The sequence below is a fragment of the Carassius carassius genome, chromosome 32 (genome assembly GCF_963082965.1).
Source record: "Carassius carassius chromosome 32, fCarCar2.1, whole genome shotgun sequence".
NCBI classification, from domain to species: domain Eukaryota; kingdom Metazoa; phylum Chordata; class Actinopteri; order Cypriniformes; family Cyprinidae; genus Carassius; species Carassius carassius.
Genome location: NC_081786.1, coordinates 11483824 through 11506450, shown reverse-complemented (window position 1 = coordinate 11506450; position 22627 = coordinate 11483824). Strand labels below are relative to the sequence as shown.

The 22627-nt window shown below is 38.6% G+C and overlaps 1 protein-coding gene across 2 annotated transcripts; it reads left to right on the top strand.

The window, feature by feature from the left end:
- The first annotated feature begins 438 nt into the window (after nt 1-438).
- LOC132112668 (phosphatidylinositol 3,4,5-trisphosphate 3-phosphatase and dual-specificity protein phosphatase PTEN-like) lies at nt 439-13945 on the top strand. 2 transcript variants are annotated; one of them, XM_059520253.1, is made up of 10 exons: nt 439-1169; nt 5875-5959; nt 6113-6157; nt 6249-6292; nt 7250-7488; nt 7611-7752; nt 8500-8568; nt 9850-10016; nt 10376-10699; nt 12858-13945. In XM_059520253.1, exons 1-10 carry the CDS (start codon nt 1085-1087, stop codon nt 13032-13034), a joined length of 1377 nt encoding a protein of 458 aa, XP_059376236.1. In that variant the 5' UTR covers nt 439-1084; the 3' UTR covers nt 13035-13945. The 2 variants fall into 2 exon arrangements, with proteins under 2 accessions (XP_059376236.1, XP_059376237.1); XM_059520254.1 differs by lacking the exon at nt 8500-8568.
- The last annotated feature ends 8682 nt before the right edge of the window (nt 13946-22627 follow it).

Sequence of the window (22627 nt, the reverse complement as noted above, 5' to 3'; positions counted from 1 at the left end):
TCCGTAGACCCCCAGAGTACCATCACAGGGGCCAGTGAGGCCCACAGACTCCGTGCAGTAAAATCATCTACGAAAATATAGGTTACTCACTCTATTGGATGTGTGTGGGGGAGAGAGCAGCGCTCTGCACGGAACGAAACAATGTACCGACCTTGCGCGCACGTGACCGCTCTGACAAGGAGAAGCACTGCGCACATCCTCACATTCATATCCTTCCGCCCTTCAACGCGAATGTCGCTTTATTACCATCGCGCTTGGGAACTCGCCTAGTTTCCTTTTTACACAGCGTGTTGTAGAGGTTTAATTTTTTTCTGATATTTTTTAAAAGCAACTGCTCGTATCGCTTTTTTAAACATTAAACGGCACGCGTCCGCGCTCTATTTCTGCCCGTGGCGGCAAGATATGTTTTTTTTTCTCTCTGGGTAAAGGTGCCGGATTTACGTTCTTTTTTCCTCCGTGGGAAGCCATGATGGCAGTTTGAGAACGGAGCTGCGGAGCGACCTGAGGAGAGATGAGTCCCGCCGATAAACTGCACACCGTCACGCTTCTCCAAAGGCTACCGTCGCATATCTAACACAGTTCAGGTGGAGACGGTCATATGTCATTTTTCACGGAACCAACTTGGCCATCCAGCCACGACGATGATCATTCGTTAGGAGGGTTTTGAGGGGGGTTTAGCAGCGGTGGCTAGCGGGCGATGCTAGTCGGGAAAGGCTCGCCTGTGTGTTTTCTTCTTCGCGCGGAGATGGAGAGGATTCGGTCCTCTCTCTGGACCTGATCACGGCGCGCGCGCCAGACACACAGACTTCTGCCACACTATTGTTGTTGTTATATCGGATGCGTTCCGGTTTGACCGGGCCGCGGGATCGGAGGACCTTTTCAGCAGCTCGGAGGACTGAGCGTTCGGGACCGAGAGAGTCGGGCCTGCTGCGCCGGAACGGATAGAGGCCCGTCTGCGAGAAGCTGTAATTCGGCCCGCTGCGCCGGACCGACCCGACCACACACACACACACACTCAAGGGTGAGAGAGACGCAGAGCCATTCCGAGCAAACACACAGAACTGAAGTGTTTTGAACTGCTGTCATGGCAATGACTGCTAAAATTAAAGAAATAGTCAGTCGGAACAAGAGGCGATATCAAGAGGATGGGTTCGATTTGGACTTAACTTGTATCCTTACTCCTATTTACTGTCTGAGCTACTTTCTACTCTATTTGAAATATGTTTTATGTTATATAACGTTATATATATATATATATGAGAATGATGTATGCTTTCCCAACATGGCTTTCTTCTTTTAATGTATTTGTATATGTTAGGTAAAACCTTTTTAAAATGCTTAGTCATGACGCTCTTACGGTCTTAATAATGAAATATATTTTTTAACCTCTGTTGTAGGATACTGACATCTGGTTTGACAGCTACATGGCTGTAATGGCAGATAGCCTCTTTCCAGACTGCCAATTTTACATAAAGTGATGCCCTGTCAATTTGTTGAACAAAAGTGTGCTTGACAGCTTCTATATAAGCTTAGCACAACAATGAGATTGAACAAATCGGTTTGTATTGACAAATCCGTGATATCTTCTACTAGCTAATGACAGTACTATTGATCATGTACATGCATGAGAGAGGTCTATTCGGTGAACTTAATGGACAATGCAGTGTGGAGTGAGTTCGAACCTGGCTATTTTTAGAAATCTTTGAATCAATTGATTTCCTAACATGCATTTGAAGAGAAGTTGAGTTGTCCAGGATGCCCTATGACTCCACAGAAGCTCCAAGAAAATATCAAACATCTTTAGCCTATTAAAAAGGTAATTAATCAGTCATGTGTTCAGGTCAGCATGTAACCTGCTTTGTCATCAAGTCCAAATGCTGAGGGCAAGTGATAAATTATTGTAATGACTCTGATGTCCAAAAGATAAAACATTTTATTTATTATATCTGTAATATTGTGGTTGACCGATATCAACGCATTGAACTCATGAACTCACAAATCGTTTCACTTTTAATGAATTTTAATAACAATTGCCAAAGCTGTCAGTTGAATTAGAATCTGACATGTCGGCTGATTAAACGGCTTGGCCCAGATATTGATTTATTATTAATCCATAAAACAAAAGGAATATTTTATTTTTCGTATGCATTTACATGCACAGAAAAACAGAAGTTTGGTGGAAATTCCCTTTTGATTGTGAACTCATCATGACTGTTGAAGGAATTCTAGATCTTCATTTGCTCTCAGCATTTAGACCTCTTCCTCATTTTCATCTGGCCTTTCGTTTTTAACAATCTGGCTCTTGTTTGCAAACATCATTAGTGCAGGGGGATGTAGGTAAGGTGTGAGGTCTTTCTAACCTTCACGATTCGAAGAATGATGCAGATGTGATTGTTCTTGTGCAGTATTTGCACCAGCAAGCGGTTTGACATCACTGCTGCTCTAAGCTATGGAATGATATTGCGGACATTATTCAAAAGGCATTGCAAATTGTATTTGCAATTGCGTTTTCAATTTGTGGACGCATAAAATGTGACATAATCCAAATGCAAATCGCGCATTACCGTTTTCATTTTCGATTAAGTGAACGCAAAGTGTCTGCCAAATTTAAAATGGAAATGCAAAGTCCGTTTGCAATTGTGTTTTCCATATCTTACGAGCTATGAGCCTGTCATATTTAAATAGCAATATTAATTACCACATTTGCCTTTTCACTCTCTCTGCACTGTGCATGTAAACTGCCAAAACTCAAATGGAATCGCAATACCTTTTGCATTTGAATTTCCAATGTCTACACGGAAACCTGTCAATCAAGTGACAGGGGTGGGGCCATTTTATTGGGCGTGTTTGCATTGGGAAGTGAAGATCGTACTAAAATGTACCATGTTTTTACTAGGGTAAATATAAGTTAACGATAGTGTTTATAATTAAGCCACAGTAGCCACAAATGTACAGTTGTCTGAGACGTTATGAAATGTTCTTTAATATCATGAACCATAAAATGTAGTCAGTGTTCTGCTATTGTTTATTTTCATAATAGGTAAACACAGGCCACACGTTAAGATGGTCACAGATCTGGTGCTACTTCAGTGTAGCTTGGTAGCTGAGTGGTTAGTGACTGTCATCTCTTATGGCATACCGTCTTTTAGCGCATGTTCGAAACCCGGGCCAACACAGATGTTCTTTATTTTTTTGTTTATCCTACTAACTTCAGCCGCCAAACGGGCGATCATACAGTGAGGAAAATTGCAGTAGTCAAGGCGAGCTGACATGTTATCAAGTACGCTGCTGTTTGCAGAATTACCGGACCTGCGTCCTCGCAGACATCACACTCCCGAGTCGAATGCACAAAGTCTGAACTACTGAGGATGCAAGTCCGAAATCAGCGGCTGAAGTTAGTAGGATAAACAAAAAAATAAAGAACGTCTGTGTTGGCCCGGGTTTCGAACACGCGCTAAAAGATGGTATGCTGTTAGAGATGACAGTCACTAACCACTCAGCTACCAAGCTACACTGAATCAGCACCAGATCTGTGACCGTCTTAACTTGTGGCCTGTGTTTACCTATTATGAAAATAAACAATAGCAGAACACTGACTACATTTTATGGTTCATGATATTAAAGAACATTTCATAACGTCTCAGACAACTGTACATTTGTGGCTACTGTGGCTTAATTATAAACACTATCGTTAACTCATATTTACCCTAGTAAAAACATGGTACATTTTAGTACGATCGTCACTTCCCAATGCAAACACGCCCAATAAAATGTCCCCACCCCTGTCACTTGATTGACAGGTTTCCATGTAGACGTTGGAAATTCAAATGCAAAAGGTATTGCGATTCCATTTGAGTTTTGGCAGTTTACATGCACAGTGCAGAGAGAGTGAAAAGGCAAATGTGGTAATTAATATTGCTATTTAAATATGACAGGCTCATAGCTCGTAAGATATGGAAAACACAATTGCAAACGGACTTTGCATTTCCATTTTAAATTTGGCAGACACTGTGCGTTCACTTAATCGAAAATGAAAACGGTAATGCGCGATTTGCGTTTGGATTATGTCACATTTTATGCGTCCACAAATTGAAAACGCAATTGCAAATACAATTTGCAATGCCTTTTGAATAATGTCCGCAATATCATTCCATACTGAGCCTTGTAGATTTGAGGAAGTGTGGCAGGTCAGGTGTTTGACAGTAAATGACCTGCTGTTGTCTTAGACAGGCATGTTTAAATGGGATGAGATGACAAGTGTAAGAGTAATCTATCCTGCTGGTCATTGTTAAGCTCTGTGATGATCATGGTTGTCCACCATTGCTTTTTTTCCCGGCTGCAGTAAATCTCACCTCTGGTTTTGCAAAGCTGCACCACTGGCGTACTGAGCATGCTGGGAAAGGTCCAATGTCATACAGGCTGTCAGAGCTGCAGATTTTTAATGTCTCACTCTCTTCATCAGGAATATTTATTTAAATGACTGCATTCTCTGTTGCTTATGCTACATTTGTCACAGCTTTACTTTCGCCTTGATTTCTGAGATTTTTTTTTAGTTTATGTGTGTGTGGTTTAAGTTTCATTTTAGTATACTGTCATGCAGCTATGTTCAGAAGGGTGGAGGGTGTTTTAGCATTCTGGGTGGAAATGGTTTACATGTTAAAACCACTGGCTCTATCAGTGTGACTGTGTGTACATTGCTCGGCTGACATTGAGATATTTCTTAGCAGCTGATGAAAGGGAGGGATGCAGTGCAGATGCCTTGTTCTGTTGTCTGTGTTGCACGTTACTTATATGTGAAGAACGTGCCTTAATTGACTGGGAATATGTTGCAGTTACAGATTAGACAGTCGGGTTGTTTGCAAGAAGTCTGATTATTGAATTTGTTGTCAGAAGAGTTTAAATTGTCCCGCTGTGCTTTGAAAATCCTTGTAAATGCTTTGTTCGCCGTTGTCTTATTTTGAGGTGTCATTGACGTGACATTTTTTTTTTCCATTTACAATCCACTCACCTTATACACATACAGTACAATTCACCCACCTTTTCCTTTCTTTTTTTCTTGTACTTTGTTGAAGGTATGTTAGTTTTGAACACCAGCTATTTTAGTGCTTTAGATTTCTTTAACGGTAGTTATGATGTATGAGTCGCTAACCTTTTTAAAGGAATTGGGCTAAAAATAAGTGTGACTCATCCAATTAAAAAGCTTCTGTCTTTCTATTCTGACAGTGTACGTCAGGAAACGAACAGAACTCCCTCTTTGTCCACCGTGTTGTGTTCGAGGTGTGAACCTCCCTTCTCTGCACTCATCATGGTAGCGAGAGCGTACAGTAGAAATGCCTGCAGATGCACACCGAGCAAGGGAAGTGAGTCAAAAAGCTTCATGATTAAGTGTGAGCTGCATTTGAGCGCAGTGGCGGCCTGGTGACCTTTGACCTGGTTGGTGTAGGTAAGGATTGTAAAGCAGTTTGACCTTATTTGTGCACTGTAGGTAGAAAGTGCAGACGCTCCTGTGCCTACTGTCTGACGCTTTGCTAAAAGGTCAGTGCGTAATGATGATGACGAGAGTGTGACATTTATATTTTACAGACAGCTGAGCTTCTGTATCACAAGCTTTGCCCTTGTTGATTTTGAAGTCTTGGTTAAGTTACAAGCTATCTAAACTACTGACTGCATTATTACAGAATTATTCTTCCTTACCTGTAATGACATATTCTGGGAATCTCGGTCCAAATATCCAATATTGTTGCTTGTTTATGTTTCTGGGTGTTTGTCTTTTTTCTTGTCATTTTTGGGTGAACTACTCTTTGTGAGTAGTTTAACTTGTAAGTCTTGTAAAGTGTTGTACAGTCACCTTATTTTCCTTAACAAGCATGTCAGACATATACCCCAACATAATTGCCATGGGCTTCCCTGCTGAAAGGTTGGAGGGAGTCTACAGAAACAACATAGATGATGTGGTGCGGTAAGTTCAGTTGGAAAAACATCCCATCTCTTTTAGATCCTATCACTGTATATTTGACAATAAAAGTGTTTTCACAAGTTAGAATTAATCACAGTATCCAAAAGAAAATACTGTCATTTCAGTCTTTCTCATGTGTTGTTGTTTTCTTTCCAGATTCTTAGATTCGAAACATAAAAATCATTATAAAATTTATAATCTGTAAGTATTTGTTATATTTAAGTACTTACACAATATAAGTGATTATTGTAAGAATATTGGGTGCTCAGAGCTGTGCTTTTTCTTTTTCCAGATGTGCTGAAAGACACTACGATGCATCCAAATTCAATTGTAGGGGTGAGTACATCTAGTTTCATTTTACAGTATTACATTTTAATTTTTAAACTGGAGCTTTTAGGGTTTTTGTTTTTTTGTCTGCAAAGTAGTGATGACATAAGTACTGCAGTGTCTCTTTAATTACACCTGCATTAAAGAAATTAGCTCTTTTCTTTTAGCTGACATGAAACCGTTCCATTTGACTTTTAAAGCTGAAATACAATACCCAAGTTTTGTCTAGATTTACAGTCTGGAGGAGTCAGTGCTAATTGTGGAAAGTCATAGCCAGGCTACAGATTTTGGGTGGTCCAAATCAACAACAAATCTCCTTGTGTATGATAAAGCACAGAATTTTTTGTAGATTCAGATATTTCTTAATTTCACAGTTGATAGCCCACATTATATATAACGGATCCTATACAACTGATTTCAGTGTCTACTTCAGTTGTCCAATGAGATGTTTGGTATTGATGGGAAGTTTAGTAAAGTTTTTTGTGTTAATCACATACATGCATGTCAGGTGTTTCCTTAGATGAAACCTTTAAAAATAAGTTCTGCTGTTTATTAAAAACACAGAAAGCAACTGGTTTGATGTCCATTTTAGTTATTGACCATTCACAGTAGCAGATTTGTATTTTTTTCAGATGCTGGTAGTGTGTCTTGCTTTCATCATCTCTTCCGACATGATTTTGTGTGTTAGTAGTAGCTACGTGCAGCATCATTGTCTTTTTTTATGTTTCATGACAGGTGGCAGCTTGCGTTAGTCCACTTTTGCCACCTACTTTGTTTGAGTGTCAACCAGATTATTTACCATGTTATTATACGTGTAGTATTAACATCAATATTTCATGAAATCAGTACCGGTGTAATCTCGATCATAACGTTCTCATTCTCAGACCTATTCTGAAAGACTATAAATGTTATTCTAAAGATGATTTTAGTACAGAGTACCGAATCTTAACTTTTTTTTGTCTTTAGTGGCTCAATATCCCTTCGAGGACCATAACCCGCCACAGTTGGAATTAATAAAGCCCTTCTGCGAGGATCTCGACCACTGGCTGTCCGAAGACGAGAACCATGTGGCAGCTATCCACTGCAAGGCAGGCAAAGGCCGCACAGGGGTCATGATATGCGCCTATCTGTTGCATCGCAGGAAGTTCTCAGAGGCCCAGGAGGCACTGGACTTTTATGGGGAAGTCAGGACCAGAGATAAAAAGGTACAACAGTTTGGTTCTGCATTCTATTTATAATTTTGCTCAAAGATGAAGTCTCACAGCTAGATTGCATTGCCAAGTATATTCGTGAAAGTCACTGAGCCATTTTCCTTTTTCTTTGTCAGGGGGTCACCATTCCCAGCCAGCGCAGGTATGTGTTTTACTACAGCCACCTGCTGAAGAACAGGCTGGAATATAAACCCGTTGCTCTCCTGTTCTATAAAATGGTTTTCCAGACTCTGCCCATGTTCAGTGGGGGCAACTGCAGTAAGTCTTAATGTCCTTTAACCTTGTCTTAAACATGACAATGTGTTGCAATTCAGCTTTTTGGAATGATGGTGTGTAAAGAAAGCATGTCTGTTTATATGTTGTACTTACGAAAGCCTGAGATGTTTTGAAAGTGAGTCATTTGATAAAAAGAACCTGAATATGTTGTCATATGGGGATGTGGTCACACTCACAAGGAGCTACCATGGTGCTTGTCATTTTAACCCTGTACCACATCTTTCGGCTATGTCCCTAACACTCTAACACTCATGGGTACGCTGTCTTTCTCTGTTCCTGTTTTCTTTTCTGTAAAAATTTCCCTTGACGACTCTGTTCTGACATACCAGCTCCTGCAGCCCACAACACAGTCTCGTGTAAAGTGACATCACAGATCGCGCCCTCTGTCCTCCCATCCCCCCATTCGTACATAGAGTGCTAGTTCATGTTTTTGTACATGTTCGTGGGACTGTACAGAACAGCCAGGCTGTACGCCAACCTGAACTGCACCCTTCATCACTCCCATTTTTGGGAAGTTCATGTATCGAAATTGGAACTAAAAGTGTAGAGTCAGTCTCAGAACTCCCATGATTCAAAGGTAGACTCCAGAGTTCCAGACCCTGTGTGTGTGTGTGTGTGTGTGTGTGTGAGAAAGAGAGAGATAGCTGTCATGCTAGGGCCAGTGTGGTGCAGCCGAGCTCTTGGCCAGGCTGATGGTGGTGGTGTTTAACTTCCTTCTCTCTCTCTAAGGGGACAGTACTGTTAAAAACAGGAGTGAGGTGAATCCCCAGGGCTTCAAGAAAGGCAACTGGCACTGGGGTAAAACGGCATTACTTTACTACTACTGTTAAAGGAATCGTCTTCAAATGTCAGAGAGGCCCTGCCCTGTACTACATTCGGTACAGTTCAGTACAGCTTTGATGCTCTCGTCTCTTTCAGGCAGGAGCCCAGAAACATGAAGTAGAAAGAAGTCTTAAATACTTGATCTGCTCTAAAACCCTTTGAGATGCTCTGCTTTCATTGAGATAAAAAAATAGCAGTTTAATAATTATAATAGTCAAATTCTAAATTAATCAAGTTACTTTGAATATATTTGCTGCGCATTTAAGTGGGCGGTATGACCTAAATGTCATGTTATGGTATGAATTACATGTTTAAAGTATCAAATATGCAATTTTTACTGTTAAATTATTGTTATTTTTTACTAATAATATTAATTTTTTTTAAATATGTTATATGTGCTATATATTATTGATATATGTACTATATATATTTTATATTAGTGGTTAGTTTAACTAGTTAAATGTTTGTGGGTGCTAAAACGTGCTTTTAAAAGTAGACACTCACCAAGTCTGCATTTATTTGATCAACAATACAGTAAAAACAGAAATATTGTGAAATATTACAACTTTACGAATAACTTTTTTCTATTTGTAATATTTTTTAAATTGTAATTTATTCCTGTAATGGGGAAGCTGAGTTTTCAGCAACCATTACTACACAATAAAATGTTTAACTTGTTTGTTGAAAACAGTTGTTCTGCTTAATATTTTTGTGGAAACCAAGATAAAAAAAAATTTTCTTTAATTAATAGTTCAAATGAAATATTTTTTTTACTTTGAAAGTCTTTACCTAATCAATGTAATCCATACTTGCATGCTTTCTCTTTTTTAATTTTTGATTTTTAGTGTCTATAAATATATGGAAAAATCTATAGGTTGACGACGTACTGTCATAGTGTTCTTGTTTAAAAGAAGAACCTCCCGGTGTTACATGCTGACTGTGCTGGGTGCACGCAGGGGTTGGGCGGCTGGGTGCTTGTTCTTGGATGCATCTCTTCCTTTACATCAGGCCCGTTCCTGATCACTAACATTGCCTTGACTGATGATGTCAGAGCCGGGAGTGGAGTTATTTCACTCTGTGTGGGCTCCTTGACAATTAACACCTTACTTTATTTCCTTTTTGCTCAATACAATGCTTTGGCTTAACTTTTCTTTTCGTTTTCTCCTTTTAAATTTATTCCTACTGTTCTCTTCTTCCTCCCTGTCTCCCCTCCCTCCCTCCCTTTCTCACTCTCTCCATCTCTCTTCTATCAAACAGACCCTCAGTTCGTTGTGTATCAGTTAAAGGTAAAGATCCACACATCAAATCCAGCCCACACACGGAGGGAAGAGAAGCACATGATCTTTGAGTTCCCTCAGCCTCTTCCGGTCTGTGGCGACATCAAAGTGGAATTCTTCCACAAACAGAGCAAGATGATGAAGAAGGTAAGTTATCATGTAAACTTTGACCTAGGACACATAATCTTGTTGGTACACCATATCGCAGGATCTTGACCCCGTTACCAAGACTGCAGGGAGGTGTTGCCTTTTGCTTGTTTTTCTATTGTTTTACATCTTTGCTTTACCTGCTACTACGTCTTTTGGCGTGTGTTCTAAATATGTTTGCTTACTCGTTTACATTTTTTCTTCTCCCAAAAGAGCATGCCTGTCCTGTGCGTGTTTGTTTTTCGGCTTTATATAAATGTGTTTATAAGTGCAGTTGTTGGAATGTGTATTTGTGTTTGTAAACACTTGCCATTTATGGCCATCTGATGCCCAAATGTAAAAGTAATATGCTTTCGCAGGATAAAATGTTCCATTTCTGGATAAACACGTTCTTCATCCCGGGTCCCGAGGAAGCTGGGGAGAAAGTAGAGAATGGGTTGGTGGTCAACGATGTGGACAGCCTCTCCTCTCAGAGCCAGAGCTCTCCGGCCGAGAGGGAGCGAGAGAAGGAGAGAGGGATCGCAGCAGGAGGACTTGAAAGAGAAAAGGGAGCAGAATGGGGAGGAGAGCGAGCAGGAGTAGTGGAGGGAGATAAAGACTACTTGATTCTGACCTTAACGAAGAACGACTTGGATAAGGCCAACAAGGACAAAGCTAACCGATACTTCTCACCCAACTTCAAGGTGAGGGCACACCATTCAACACTGAAGCTTGATGGCTCTATATAGCAAACATGCAAAATACTCCAAGTTCACTGTTTTTATTATTTCAACATTTGCATAATTTCAAACATATTTGGTAGCTACAGGTTATACAAATCTAATAATGTGAAACCAAGTCTCCGAAAGTGAAATGACAACAGGTTTTGAATGAAGGACATATTAAAATGTTGACTGAAACTCAAAGTTGTTCCTTTAGTTTTCTGCCAAAATAAGGGTTCAGAGATTTTAACGGCTTGAGGTTTGTGTGGAAGTGAATACATTACGATGGAAATGTATTACTATTGTATTGTACTCTTCGAATAGTCTATATATTTATGAATAAGTTAATAACTGGTTGTACTGGCAGCAAAACATGATTTAATTTGGAGACAGGAGATAAGATTGCTTGAATATTGCAGCAATATGAGACCTCAGCAGTATGGGATTTTGCAATGTTAAAATAACAATTCAAATCCCAATGTTTGTCAAAATGTAATTTAATATGTTTTTGATTTAAATCGTGCTGCTTCAGTACATCTGTTTTAACTGATGTATGATTACAGTCATGTTTTATTTATCCTCTTGGGTTTATGGTGTTGATCACGGGACTGGCCAAATATTACTTTATCACAGGATTTTTCTCTAAATGACTCCTGGTTGACTGTATTATATATACACACTAGGGGTGTAACGGTATGCAAAAATCACGGTTCGGTACGTACCTCGGTTTTAAAGTCACGGTTCGGTTCATTTTACGGTACAGTAAGGGAAAGAAATGCAAACATTAAACTGCAGGTTGTTTATTACTATAAACTTTTTTTTTTACAATTTGTTTACAACTTTTTTTTTTTAAATACTTTTTAATAAAATGTATATAAAATAAAAAAAAGAATAAGAAATAAAATACTGCTGCAAAGTTCTCCACTAAATAAAATACTCTGTCTCAAACCAATATCATATAATAAAATATAATGAAAAATATAAATAAATAACTATGATTACAGTGCAGCATTACCAATCCCAGCTTGTAGGCCTGCTCATATTTAAAAAATATATATAACTTTTCCAAAGTGTAAAGTTGCAGCATCAACAGTTTCAGTTTTTAGACTTGCTCAGATTTCATTATGGCATTGGACCGATCGGAATTAGGAGCAAAGGTCTGTTTAAATGCCGACGGGAGCTGCGTTTGAATTACAATCGTTTTTTTCCTAGTTGTAGTGATGTTCACACTCACGTGATGCCTTTTGAAAACCTTAGGCCGGTGACACACTGGCATATTGCACCTGTCAAACATAGTCTATTTTGCCGTCAATACTGTTGACGGTGTCCTTTATCAGTAGGCTTTATATTTATGCTCAACATGAAGTATAGATATTGTTGTCGTGAAGACAAGAGCCTGGTCTGTCGGCGGTCTCCCTCTATGTCACCTACAGTAGCAGCAGCAGCGCGCCAGCGCCGCGTCAGGCACGATTCTGGTGTGTAAAGACACAGAAAACGCGAAGCAGCCGTCAAGCAACTGACACGCAGCAGAAACGTCACGCTCACGCCACGCAGCAGGTGTGTCACCGGCCTTAGAATCAGCTGCAGGGCGGGATTTGCGCTGAACGCGGAGACTTCCGCCACTTAGTATGTTCGTTTGGAAATATGAAAATATACCCATGTTCCGCACACAAAACATTGCATTCGGTCATTCGGTACACACGTGCACCGTACCGAAAGCCCTGTACTGAAACGGTCCGGTACGAATACACAATTTTTTTTTTTGAATACACAATTTTTATTTTTACTTTCTATCCAAGGATCCTGAAAATATGTAATTATGGTTCGGTCTGTAAAATCTTAAGCAGCACAACTGTTTCCAACACTGATTATAAGTAATCGCCATATTCTAATGATTTCTGATTATGCATCACAGCAATAAATAATAAAGCATTCTGCATTTTTGATCAAATAGATGCTGCCTTGATGAGCAGAAGAAACTTCTTTAAAAAAACATAAATTTTACTGATCCCAAACTTTTGAACGGCAGTGTATTAAAAAAATTTTTTTTAGATAAAATGCTGACTCGTACATTAAGAATCTGTTTAATTTTGTGATCTGCAAAACACTCATTTATGCTACCCTCTTTTGTCTCCGTCAGGTGAAGCTGTACTTCACCAAGACCGTGGAGGAGCCCTCAAACTCAGAAGCAAGCACTTCAACCTCTGTCACTCCGGATGTGAGTGATAATGAACCTGATCACTACCGCTATTCAGACACCACTGATTCCGACCCAGAAAACGAACCTTTTGATGAGGAACAGATTACAAAAGTCTGAACACTTTTTGGCATCTAAACACACACATATACACAAACAAATACATGCCGGACAAAAAACAAGAAAAACCAACCAACACCAGTGAAATAAAAAAAAAGGAGTAAACTTGAAAATAAACTGAAGAGAAAAGGACCCTTCCTCCCCTGCCCCTCCAACAGCTCGAGGACAGTCCTGTCGATCGCCATTGATCACGGAACAAAGAAAATATCCTGACCAATTATTATTTTACTTCATTTTGATGGCTCAATTTCATGTGTGGATAACAACACCGTTGCCTGAGGTGGGAGGGAGGGTCCTGTAGCTATTCTGTGTATATAAAATCCCTTTTTTGTGTCAAAGACGTTAAAAACCTAGGCAATCAGGCGAGGAGAGGGGAGGGGAGGAGAGGTAGAGCAGACCACACATCTCTCCTTCTCCCCGTCTTGACCCAGGCCAGTGCTGCAATCACCCTCTCCCCCTCTCCCTCGCTCTTCCCTTCCTTACTGTGAATGCTTCTCGTGCTGTCCGCAGGTGCTAAGACCTTTGACCCCTTCCTGCGCGGTGTGTGCTGGTGTTACGTAGTCTTTCAGGCTGTTGTACAAAGGCTACGGCGTGCCAGCGTCCCTTTTCCTAGCCTCACAAGCTACCCCGCCCCCACCCCACTGTGTATAACGATAAATTATGCAGAAAAACACGACATCCCATGTAATTGTTGTTGTTTTTTTTTCTTTTTTTCTTTTTTGTTTTTTTATCCTAAGATAATAAAAAATATAATACATGAAAGCGCAGGGAACCAGTGTTTGCAATAATGTTAACACTCAACATTTAAAGGACAAATTGGTGTGCATGATGTCAATGGAGTCAGTGTCCATGTTTAATAAATGCTATATTATGTGTTTTTATTAAAACAGAAGTGTCAGAACTCTCTTAAACGGTCGTCTGAGATCAATTCACAAAGGTAAATCGGTAAATCAAGACTTCAAGCTGTGATTGTATTGCACTATATATATATATATATATATATATATATATATATATATATATATACATACACACACACACACACACACACACACTCAAACACATACGTACATGGAGTATAGACACCATATTGGCTGATATATATTAATCTTAGTTTATCAATGTTATATTTCGTTTTAATGCTCATTTCCCTTATCTTACACTGTTAGCTGAGCCTTTAACAAGTTGAGCCTTAAAACGTTAACAATACTTAGATGGTTATTTTATTTACTGAAGAAAACATTTTTCATATTGTACATTATAATGTTATGCCTGTGTCCAATTTAAAATTATATATATTTTTTTTTTCAGTGATTAAAGTACACTATAATTTGGGGTTGGTAAGACGTTTTGTAATGTTTTTGAACATTACTCCCACCAAGTCTGCATTTATTTGATCAAAAATACAGTAAAAAAAGAAATAAAGTGAAATATTACTGATTAAAATAACTATTTTCTATGTTAATATATTTTTATGTAGTAGTTTGGTCCTGTTAGGGCGAGATTAAATTTTCTGCAGCCATTATTCCAGTCTTCCGTGTCTCATGATCCTTCAGAAAACATTCTAACATTTTTATGATCAGGTTTAAAACAGTTGTGTTGCTTAATATCATGTTTTTTGTTTGTTTTTGATGAACAAGGTTCAAAAGAACAGCATTTATTTGAAATGTAATTTTGTAGCAATGTACAAGTATTTACTGTCACTTTTGATCAATTTTATGCATCCTTGTTGAATAAAAGTATTAATTTCTTTAAAAAAAAAAAATCTTACTGACCCCAAATATTTGAACTATATAAAATATAGATTTTAAATATTGGTTATTTGTTAGTTAATATGAAATATTTTTGCTTTTAAGGGATTGGGTAGAATTTTAAACAGTGATCATTTTTCTTAAATATTTATTTGTCATTTTATGAGTCATAAATCGAAGCTTCCTTTTCAAACAAGGTCAATGCTGTATGCTCGCTCTCTTCTGGCTTCGTGTTTGTGCTGTTAAATGTTCTTGAGTTGGAAATGTAGAATGCATTTCACTATACATGCAGTCTATTATACATGTATGAAATGGGGGACTTCTATCAGATTTCCAGGTTGATGAGGATATATTTAGATTGACATGAATGATGCAAATCCTTCTGATGGGTTTAGGCACAACACTTCAGTATCAGAAGCAAATGTTGGTTCAGGCAGCTATTGATGGCTTAGTGCTTTATAGCAAGTAGTGAAAATTGAGTCTTCTAATTAAGATGATAAAAAAATCTTGATAGTTACTGTGGGAATCACTGGTCTATCCATATATTAGGCCAGTCTTGATGCTGTCTCTACATATCTGTAGCTTTCTGCAGTCATTAGATTAGAGCGCATAGACATGAAGGAAAATATTAATCTCATAACAAAGAGGAGAGGACATAGATATATAATCCATCCTTCTCCTCATCTCTTTGTCTTCTTCCCTATTGCTTTTGATTTGTCTCTCGGTCAGTTTTACCCTCCCCTTTGTTCGTTCATGGCATCCTGTCATATCTCTTCTGATGTTGATAAAAACATCAAACTAGACTCGCACCAGCAGGGACGGGAACTGTTCCGCTGCACTGTAATTGGCTGCCCAACAGGGAGTCATAGCAACCAGCCCTGAATGACCAATGAGGTGCTTGCCCTCCTCTGTCGGCAAGCACCACTTCTTTCATCAGAAAGAGGTTCAGTCACCAAGAACGGCTGCACCTCCAGTTTACATCTTAGAACTTGTCGCTGATGCAATGCCACGACAATCTGGCAACCGCTATGCCCTCTTAACCACAGTTTTGGGGATTTTAAGAGCAGCTTTAAGTGTGATTTGATTAGAGTTTGGAAATCCCTTAGTTTTGACTCAGTCATTCAGTATTTCATTTAATTGCAGCATTAGCATGGCCACGTTTTTCTCGTTTTCTTTCTCTGTTTGGGAAGTATTTGCTCAACCTGGCAACCCTTCATCTACACTGTGAGACAGTATGAAACTAATCTGGCAAAAACTTACTGTTAGAGCACAGCTGTGCTATGTTTGGATTAGGCCCAGAATGAAACAGGAAGTGGTGATTAACTGTCCTGGGTGGCAGGTTCTGCATTTCTTTAAAAGAGCTGAACAGCCCTGAGAGAAGTAAGGCGGCTGTACTATTTTTGTTCTTTGACTTTTTTTTTTTATTTTTTTTTTTTTTAGCAAATATAGCTGTGGTCCAAGATAAAAACATAAAGTGTAGGCTAGTTTCAGAATTAACCTAATTACTTCTGTTGACCTAAAATTTATATTCTGTATTTGATAAATGTAGCCCAGATAACAGCGTTTGTGGCGTAATGTTTATTATCAAACAAATATTGAGGTTACGGTGAAGCACTTTTAATGTAAGTAAATGGGGCCAATGTTCAAAGATTCAAAAGCAGAAATGAGACTTGAATAATTCTGTTTGAACTTAATGTGAATTTTAAAGCTCAAATAATGCATTAGGTTAATAAGCCCATTTTGTAAAAGCATTTTAATCTTATGAATAATTTATCCATTTATATTATTATATTATATTATTATTATTATTATTTGTAAATAATCCATAGTTTTTGATTGGAATGGCATAACTTGATCTTCTGGTGAAAACAGAATTTTTCTTTGAGGATTTGTTTTTCATAATCATTTGCATGTATATTACAATACAGGAGAAACGATATCGCTACTTCCTTATTACCACAACTTTCAACAATGATGTTGTTTATTTGTGCCTGTACTATTCAAACATTTAGTAATTCAACACTGACATACTGCAAGTTCACTTTTCACTTTTACTGCAAGTACCTCACTGTCAGTAACTCAGATTTTTGCCTTTTTAAAAAAGAAAAGGATAGTAGGAGTTGAAATCAACATTGTGCCACAAGAGCTGCTGACTGAACTTAACTTGTGTTGAACCAGAAATAATCCTTTATGGTCTGTCATGCTCAAACATTGTGATTGTCTGTTTGTGGACAGCACACCCTTGTCAAGAAATAAACACCACCCCTTCAGGTTTCTATTATTAAATCCAGTAGGTTACCTGTATAAAAGCAGAAACTGAACTGATGTCTCAAAGTCTCTGAAGGAAAAGCTCAGCACTGTACTTACAGAAGAGCTGCAGCAGATACCGAGTGACAAGAACTTGCAATTTATGGGCTTTAGTATTCAGTGTGTGTGCGCTCTTTCATTTTAAAGAGTGCTTGATTAGACCGAATCCCAAGGGGAAAGGATTAGAGGATTATGGCGTGTTTTCCCCGGAGACGATCGGCCACGCTAGACCAGGCTAACATCCGTCACAGCCAAATTAATATGGGGCTCAGATAACAGACACCAATACTTCTCATATCAGCGCCGAGGAGTGTGTCCTCTCCATGAACCCGGCTTACTGTCACACATCTCATATGTGCACAAAGGCGATCATAAAGAGGTCTGAAATGGCTTCGAGTCAACCCCAGATTATGAAAACCACAGAAATCTTCTCAGTCTTTGTTGATGTGAAACATTAACATGTCATGATATAAACACACACACATTAATACCCAACGGAAAACACACACAGGGATAAAGATAATGTGTGAATGTGCAGTCGTCCCAGGTTTTATATTTTTAAGGCCACAAAACATGTATAAGAGCCAATAGCTAAAGAGAATTGGACCAATCACAGGACCAATGAAGCTGCAAATTAAGATTTCTAATGCATCTTTTTTTCAGTTTTGTCAAACTGGCAGTGCTTGTCATGTAGGAAAAAGCTTCACATGACAGTTCTTCACTCCTACAGCTGACACATGACAGAAGAAAAGTGACAGAAAGACTCTAAAGTCAAGACCAGTGTGTTTTGTGGTTTCCATGTCTCGGTGTTGTCACACATGAGTAAAGGGACATATGAGACATCAATGAGTGTTTCAGTTTTATAGCCTACAGAAGTGCTACATTTGGTATTGTGTAAGAGAAAGGTGTGTTGATGTGATTGTTTAATCAAAATAATTCTCTTTTGCACTCTTAGGCTGTTAATTGTAAATTCCGTTTCAAACATAGAAATCATAATTGCCTAGAAATCATCAATCATTATTAGTTCACTGGTGATGTAACTTTGAAAAAGTGAGTCATTTATAGAACAGGCACTTAAAAAAAGTTCCACTTGTCTCAAGATCCTCTGTTTGGAGAATAAGAAGTTTCTAGAAAGTTTCTGTGGCAACAAAAATATCCGAATAGAAATGTGTTAATCATTCTCAATGGGAAATTGCCCAAGCAACATTGCTCAAAAAAAGTTGCCTCGTGTATCATCAGCCTTAAAAAATTTCCTGAAGAATCCCCTCCTTTTTTTTTTTTTGTGATAAATTTTAAGTAATCAAATTTTTTCCCATTATGAAGAAGATTTTTGTACGAGTTACATGGATGTTAACTGTTCTTAATGGAACCACAGAACCAAAAACGTAACATCATCCTTTAAATGTACAAACCAGATTCCAAAAAAAGTTGGGACACTACAAATTTTGAATAAAAACAGAATGCAATGATGTGGAAGTTTCAAATTTCAATATTTTATTACAACATAGATTACATATCAAGTGTTTAAACTGAGAAAATGTATAATTAAGGGAAAAATAAGTTGATTTGAAATTTCATGGCATCAATACATCTCAAAAAAGTTGGGACATGGCCATGTTTACCACTGTGTGGCATCCCCTCTTTTTATAACAGTCTGCAAATGTCTGAGGAGACAAGTTGCGCAAGTTTAGGAATAGGAATGTTGTCCCATTCTTTTCTAATACAGGCTTCTAGTTGCTCAACTGTCTTAGGTCTTCTTTGTCCCATCTTCTTCATGATGCGGCAAATGTTTTCTATGGGTGAAAGATCTGGACTGCAAGCTGGCCATTTCAGTACCCGGATCCTTCTTCTACGCAGCCATGATGTTGTAATTGATGCAGTATGTGGTCTGGCATATTCATGTACCTTTGATATACCTTTCAGCATTGATGTTGCCTTTCCAGATGTGTAAACTGCCCGTGCCAAACGCACTCATGCAACCCCATACCATCAGAGATGCAGGCTTCTGAACTGAGTGCTAGAGAACTTCAAATTTTGATTTGTCTGACCACAGAACAGTTTTCCACTTTGCCAAAGTCCATTTTAAATTAGCCTTGGTCCAGAGAAAACACCTGCGCTTGTGGATCATGCTTAGATGTGTTTTTTATACCTATAGAGAGTTTTATCCACCAACGGCAAATGGCACAGTGGATTGTGTTCACTGAGAATGTTTTCTGGAAGTATTCCTGAGGCCATGTTGTGATTTCCATTACAGTAGCATTCCTGTATGTTATGCAGTGCCGTCTAAGGGCCCGATGATCACAGGCATCCAGTATGGTTTTCCAGCCTTGACCCTTACGCACAGCGATTGTTCCAGATTCTCTGAATCTTTGTGTGATATTATTTTTCGCCACAGCATTGGGGGAATTGGTGATCCTCCGCTCATCTTGACTTCTGAGAGAGACTGCCACTCTGAGCAGCTCTTTTTATACCCAATCATGTTGCCAATTGACCTAATTGGTCCTCCAGCTGTTCCTTATATGTATTTAACTTTTCCGGCCTCTTATTACTACCTGTCCCAACTTTTTTGGAATGTGTAACTCTCATGAAATCCAAAATGAGCCATTATTTGGCATGACATTTCAAAATGACTTTCAACATTTCATATGTTATCTATATTCTATTGTGAATAAACTATATGTTTATGAGATTTTTAAATTATTCCATTCCTTTTTTACTCACAATTTGTACAGTGTCCCAACTTATTTGGAATCAGGTTTGTAACTTCATACGTTCATATGGTATGAGCCTCAGTGATATTTATCAGTGAGAAGTGTGTGTAGATTGTCCTCTGGTGCCATCTGCCAGTAACAAAGCAGAAGTAAAACATCCCATAATTAACAGCAGGAGCTCAACCAATAAGAAAATCACAAAAACTAGGTCACACAGCTGGGAGTCAGTCTATAAAAGAATGTGTGTGGCTGCAGTGTTATGTAAGAACATCAGTCTCAAAATCAGACTTCCTGTCTGTTAAGAGATTGAATTACCCCCTTCCCCCAACAGATACCCATAAATGTAACCTTCCTGTGTGTTTCTGAAAATTATGTAACATTGTGGTAACATCCAAACAGAGAGTGTGCACTCACTCACATGCAGTTTCTGCATAGAATGACCACAGCAGCCAAGAGGTCATGCTGAAAAAGATTGGTAGTAGCTACCAGGTACTTAAAATTTCATCTGCCATACTGGTTTAAAGGAAGGTGGATTGTTTTAGATAAGGTCACAGTACCTCATATTATGTTCCAGTATAATTTTAGCAATAAAGAAAAGAAAATGATCACCAAAACTGCTTTTGTTTTACCTGCAGATGTCAATTTGAAGTTTAAAGGGGTCATATGATGTGATTTCATTTTTTCTTTTCTATGTAGTGTTACAAGCTCTTGGTGCATGAAGAAGATCTGTAAAGTTCCAAAGACTAATTTCTCAAATCCAAAGAGATATTCTTTACCAAAGTTGAGAGTCAACCAGACCTACCTAAATGGCTAATTCTAACAATATTTGCATAACACCAACCAGATGTTCATGCAAAGAAAGGAGGCGTAACTTTGACTTTTGCTGTAGTGTTGCTGCTGATGCCGCCATTGTGGAGATGCTGTGTGTTTCATTGTGCAAGTGAAACTACTTTGTCTGGCCTTCCAAAAGAGGATGATATCTGTTTCATCATACCTAGAGTTGATTTGTGCTGGTCATTGAGGAAATACATCAACTTTGCGGTGTGAATCGCCAGATCGTAAATGAATCGCCTCACCTTAGATGAGTCCAGCCCGGGGTCATCACATGTGGTTGTCTGCCGTTCTCAAGTCCACCGGCCGTTCCTCACTCTAGGCCCCTGGCTGCCGCTCACTCAGCGCACTGTGTTTCGTGAAAGCAAAATTACTCCATTTGGCCTTCCAAAAGAGGACACAACTAGAAAGCAGTGGTTAAGTTGTATTTACAACACTGTTCAGGAACAGTGCAAAACAAATATTCAGATGTGATGTGTGAAACACATTTAACATAGGATGAGGACTGTTTCCTGTGAGAGTAGCGTACAACACCGGTGTCTGTTTCTATAAAGTGGGGCAGTTCCAACTTTGCAAGGACAGTCTGGTTCTTCTGACACGCAGTCTGTAAGTATGTTTTTTATATTTAAAGAATTTGTCACTGATGATTCAAACACGAGTTTTAGCAGCGTAGAGTAATGCGTGTTTGTCGTTTCACCAGACATGTTTTACGCATGCGCAGTATCATCAGCTCCTCGGATCTTGAATCAGACACGTATAACAGAAACGATTCTTGACTCGAGAACGAGTCAATGTTTCGCTCATTATCTGGCTCGGCTCGGTGTTCATCTTCAGTTCTCTCTTTACAGCAGTTCAGTCAGTGTACTGTTTGAGTAAATGAATTACTCTGGGATACTGGTTTGTTTGAACTCAGAGGGAGTGTCAGCCACATTAAAAAAGTTAACAGCTTAAGTCATTTGTGGATTAATGCGTATTGGAGACGCGAACCGGATATCCAGACTGCTTTGTTTTGAACTCTCTCTCACAACAGACACGGAAGAGAAGACAATGCTGAATAAAGTCGTAGTTTTTGCTATTTTTGGAACAAAATGTATTTTCGATGCTTCAACAAATTCTTACTGACCCTCTGATGTCACATGGACTACTTTGATGATGTTTTTCTTACCTTTCTGGACATGGACAGTATACCGTACACACAGTTTCAATGGAGGGACTGAGAGCTCTCGGACTAAATCTAAAATATCTTAAACTGTGCTCCGAAGATAAACGGAGGTCTTACTGGTTTGGAACGACATGAGGGTGAGTTATTAATTACATAATATTGATTATTGGGTGAACTAACCCTTTAATGTTAGTTTGGCGAACTGACTCAAAAACAAATCACTTCCACTTCCAACGTCCATCTGGCATGGCAGATAATGACCATTACAGACAGTTACTCTTTGAAGTGAGGCACAGTCACAGTACTCGGTTCAGTCTTACCATTATTAATTTTTATTTCAAAGCACTTTTTTTTAATTATCATCTGTGTTTGTTTTGAATTATGTTGTATCCATCTGGTTGTAGTGTCCTCAATGCAGTGTTAAATGAGATGGCTGAAAAATACAGGACTGAAAAAAAAAAACATTTATTTAGATATATTTTTTAATATGTGGTAAACTTTTGAAAGTTTGAGGTTTTACTCACTAGTCAGATGATTCATAGTGCCTTAGAGATGTTCGTCGACAAGAGGTCCGTTCCAACTCGGCTGCACGGCCATCAGCATGGAAGAATATAGAAACAAACAATTTGTCATGAGCCAACAATACGCAGTATACAATGTCAGGTTTATTAAAAATAAACTATAGAATTTACGTTTTAGATCTTTAAGATGCATGATGATATGGATTAAATATATTGTTAAAAATACATAATAAGTTACAACCCGAATTTGGGACGTTTTTTAAATTTTAATAAAATAAAAACTAAAAGACTTTCAAATCACATGAGCCAA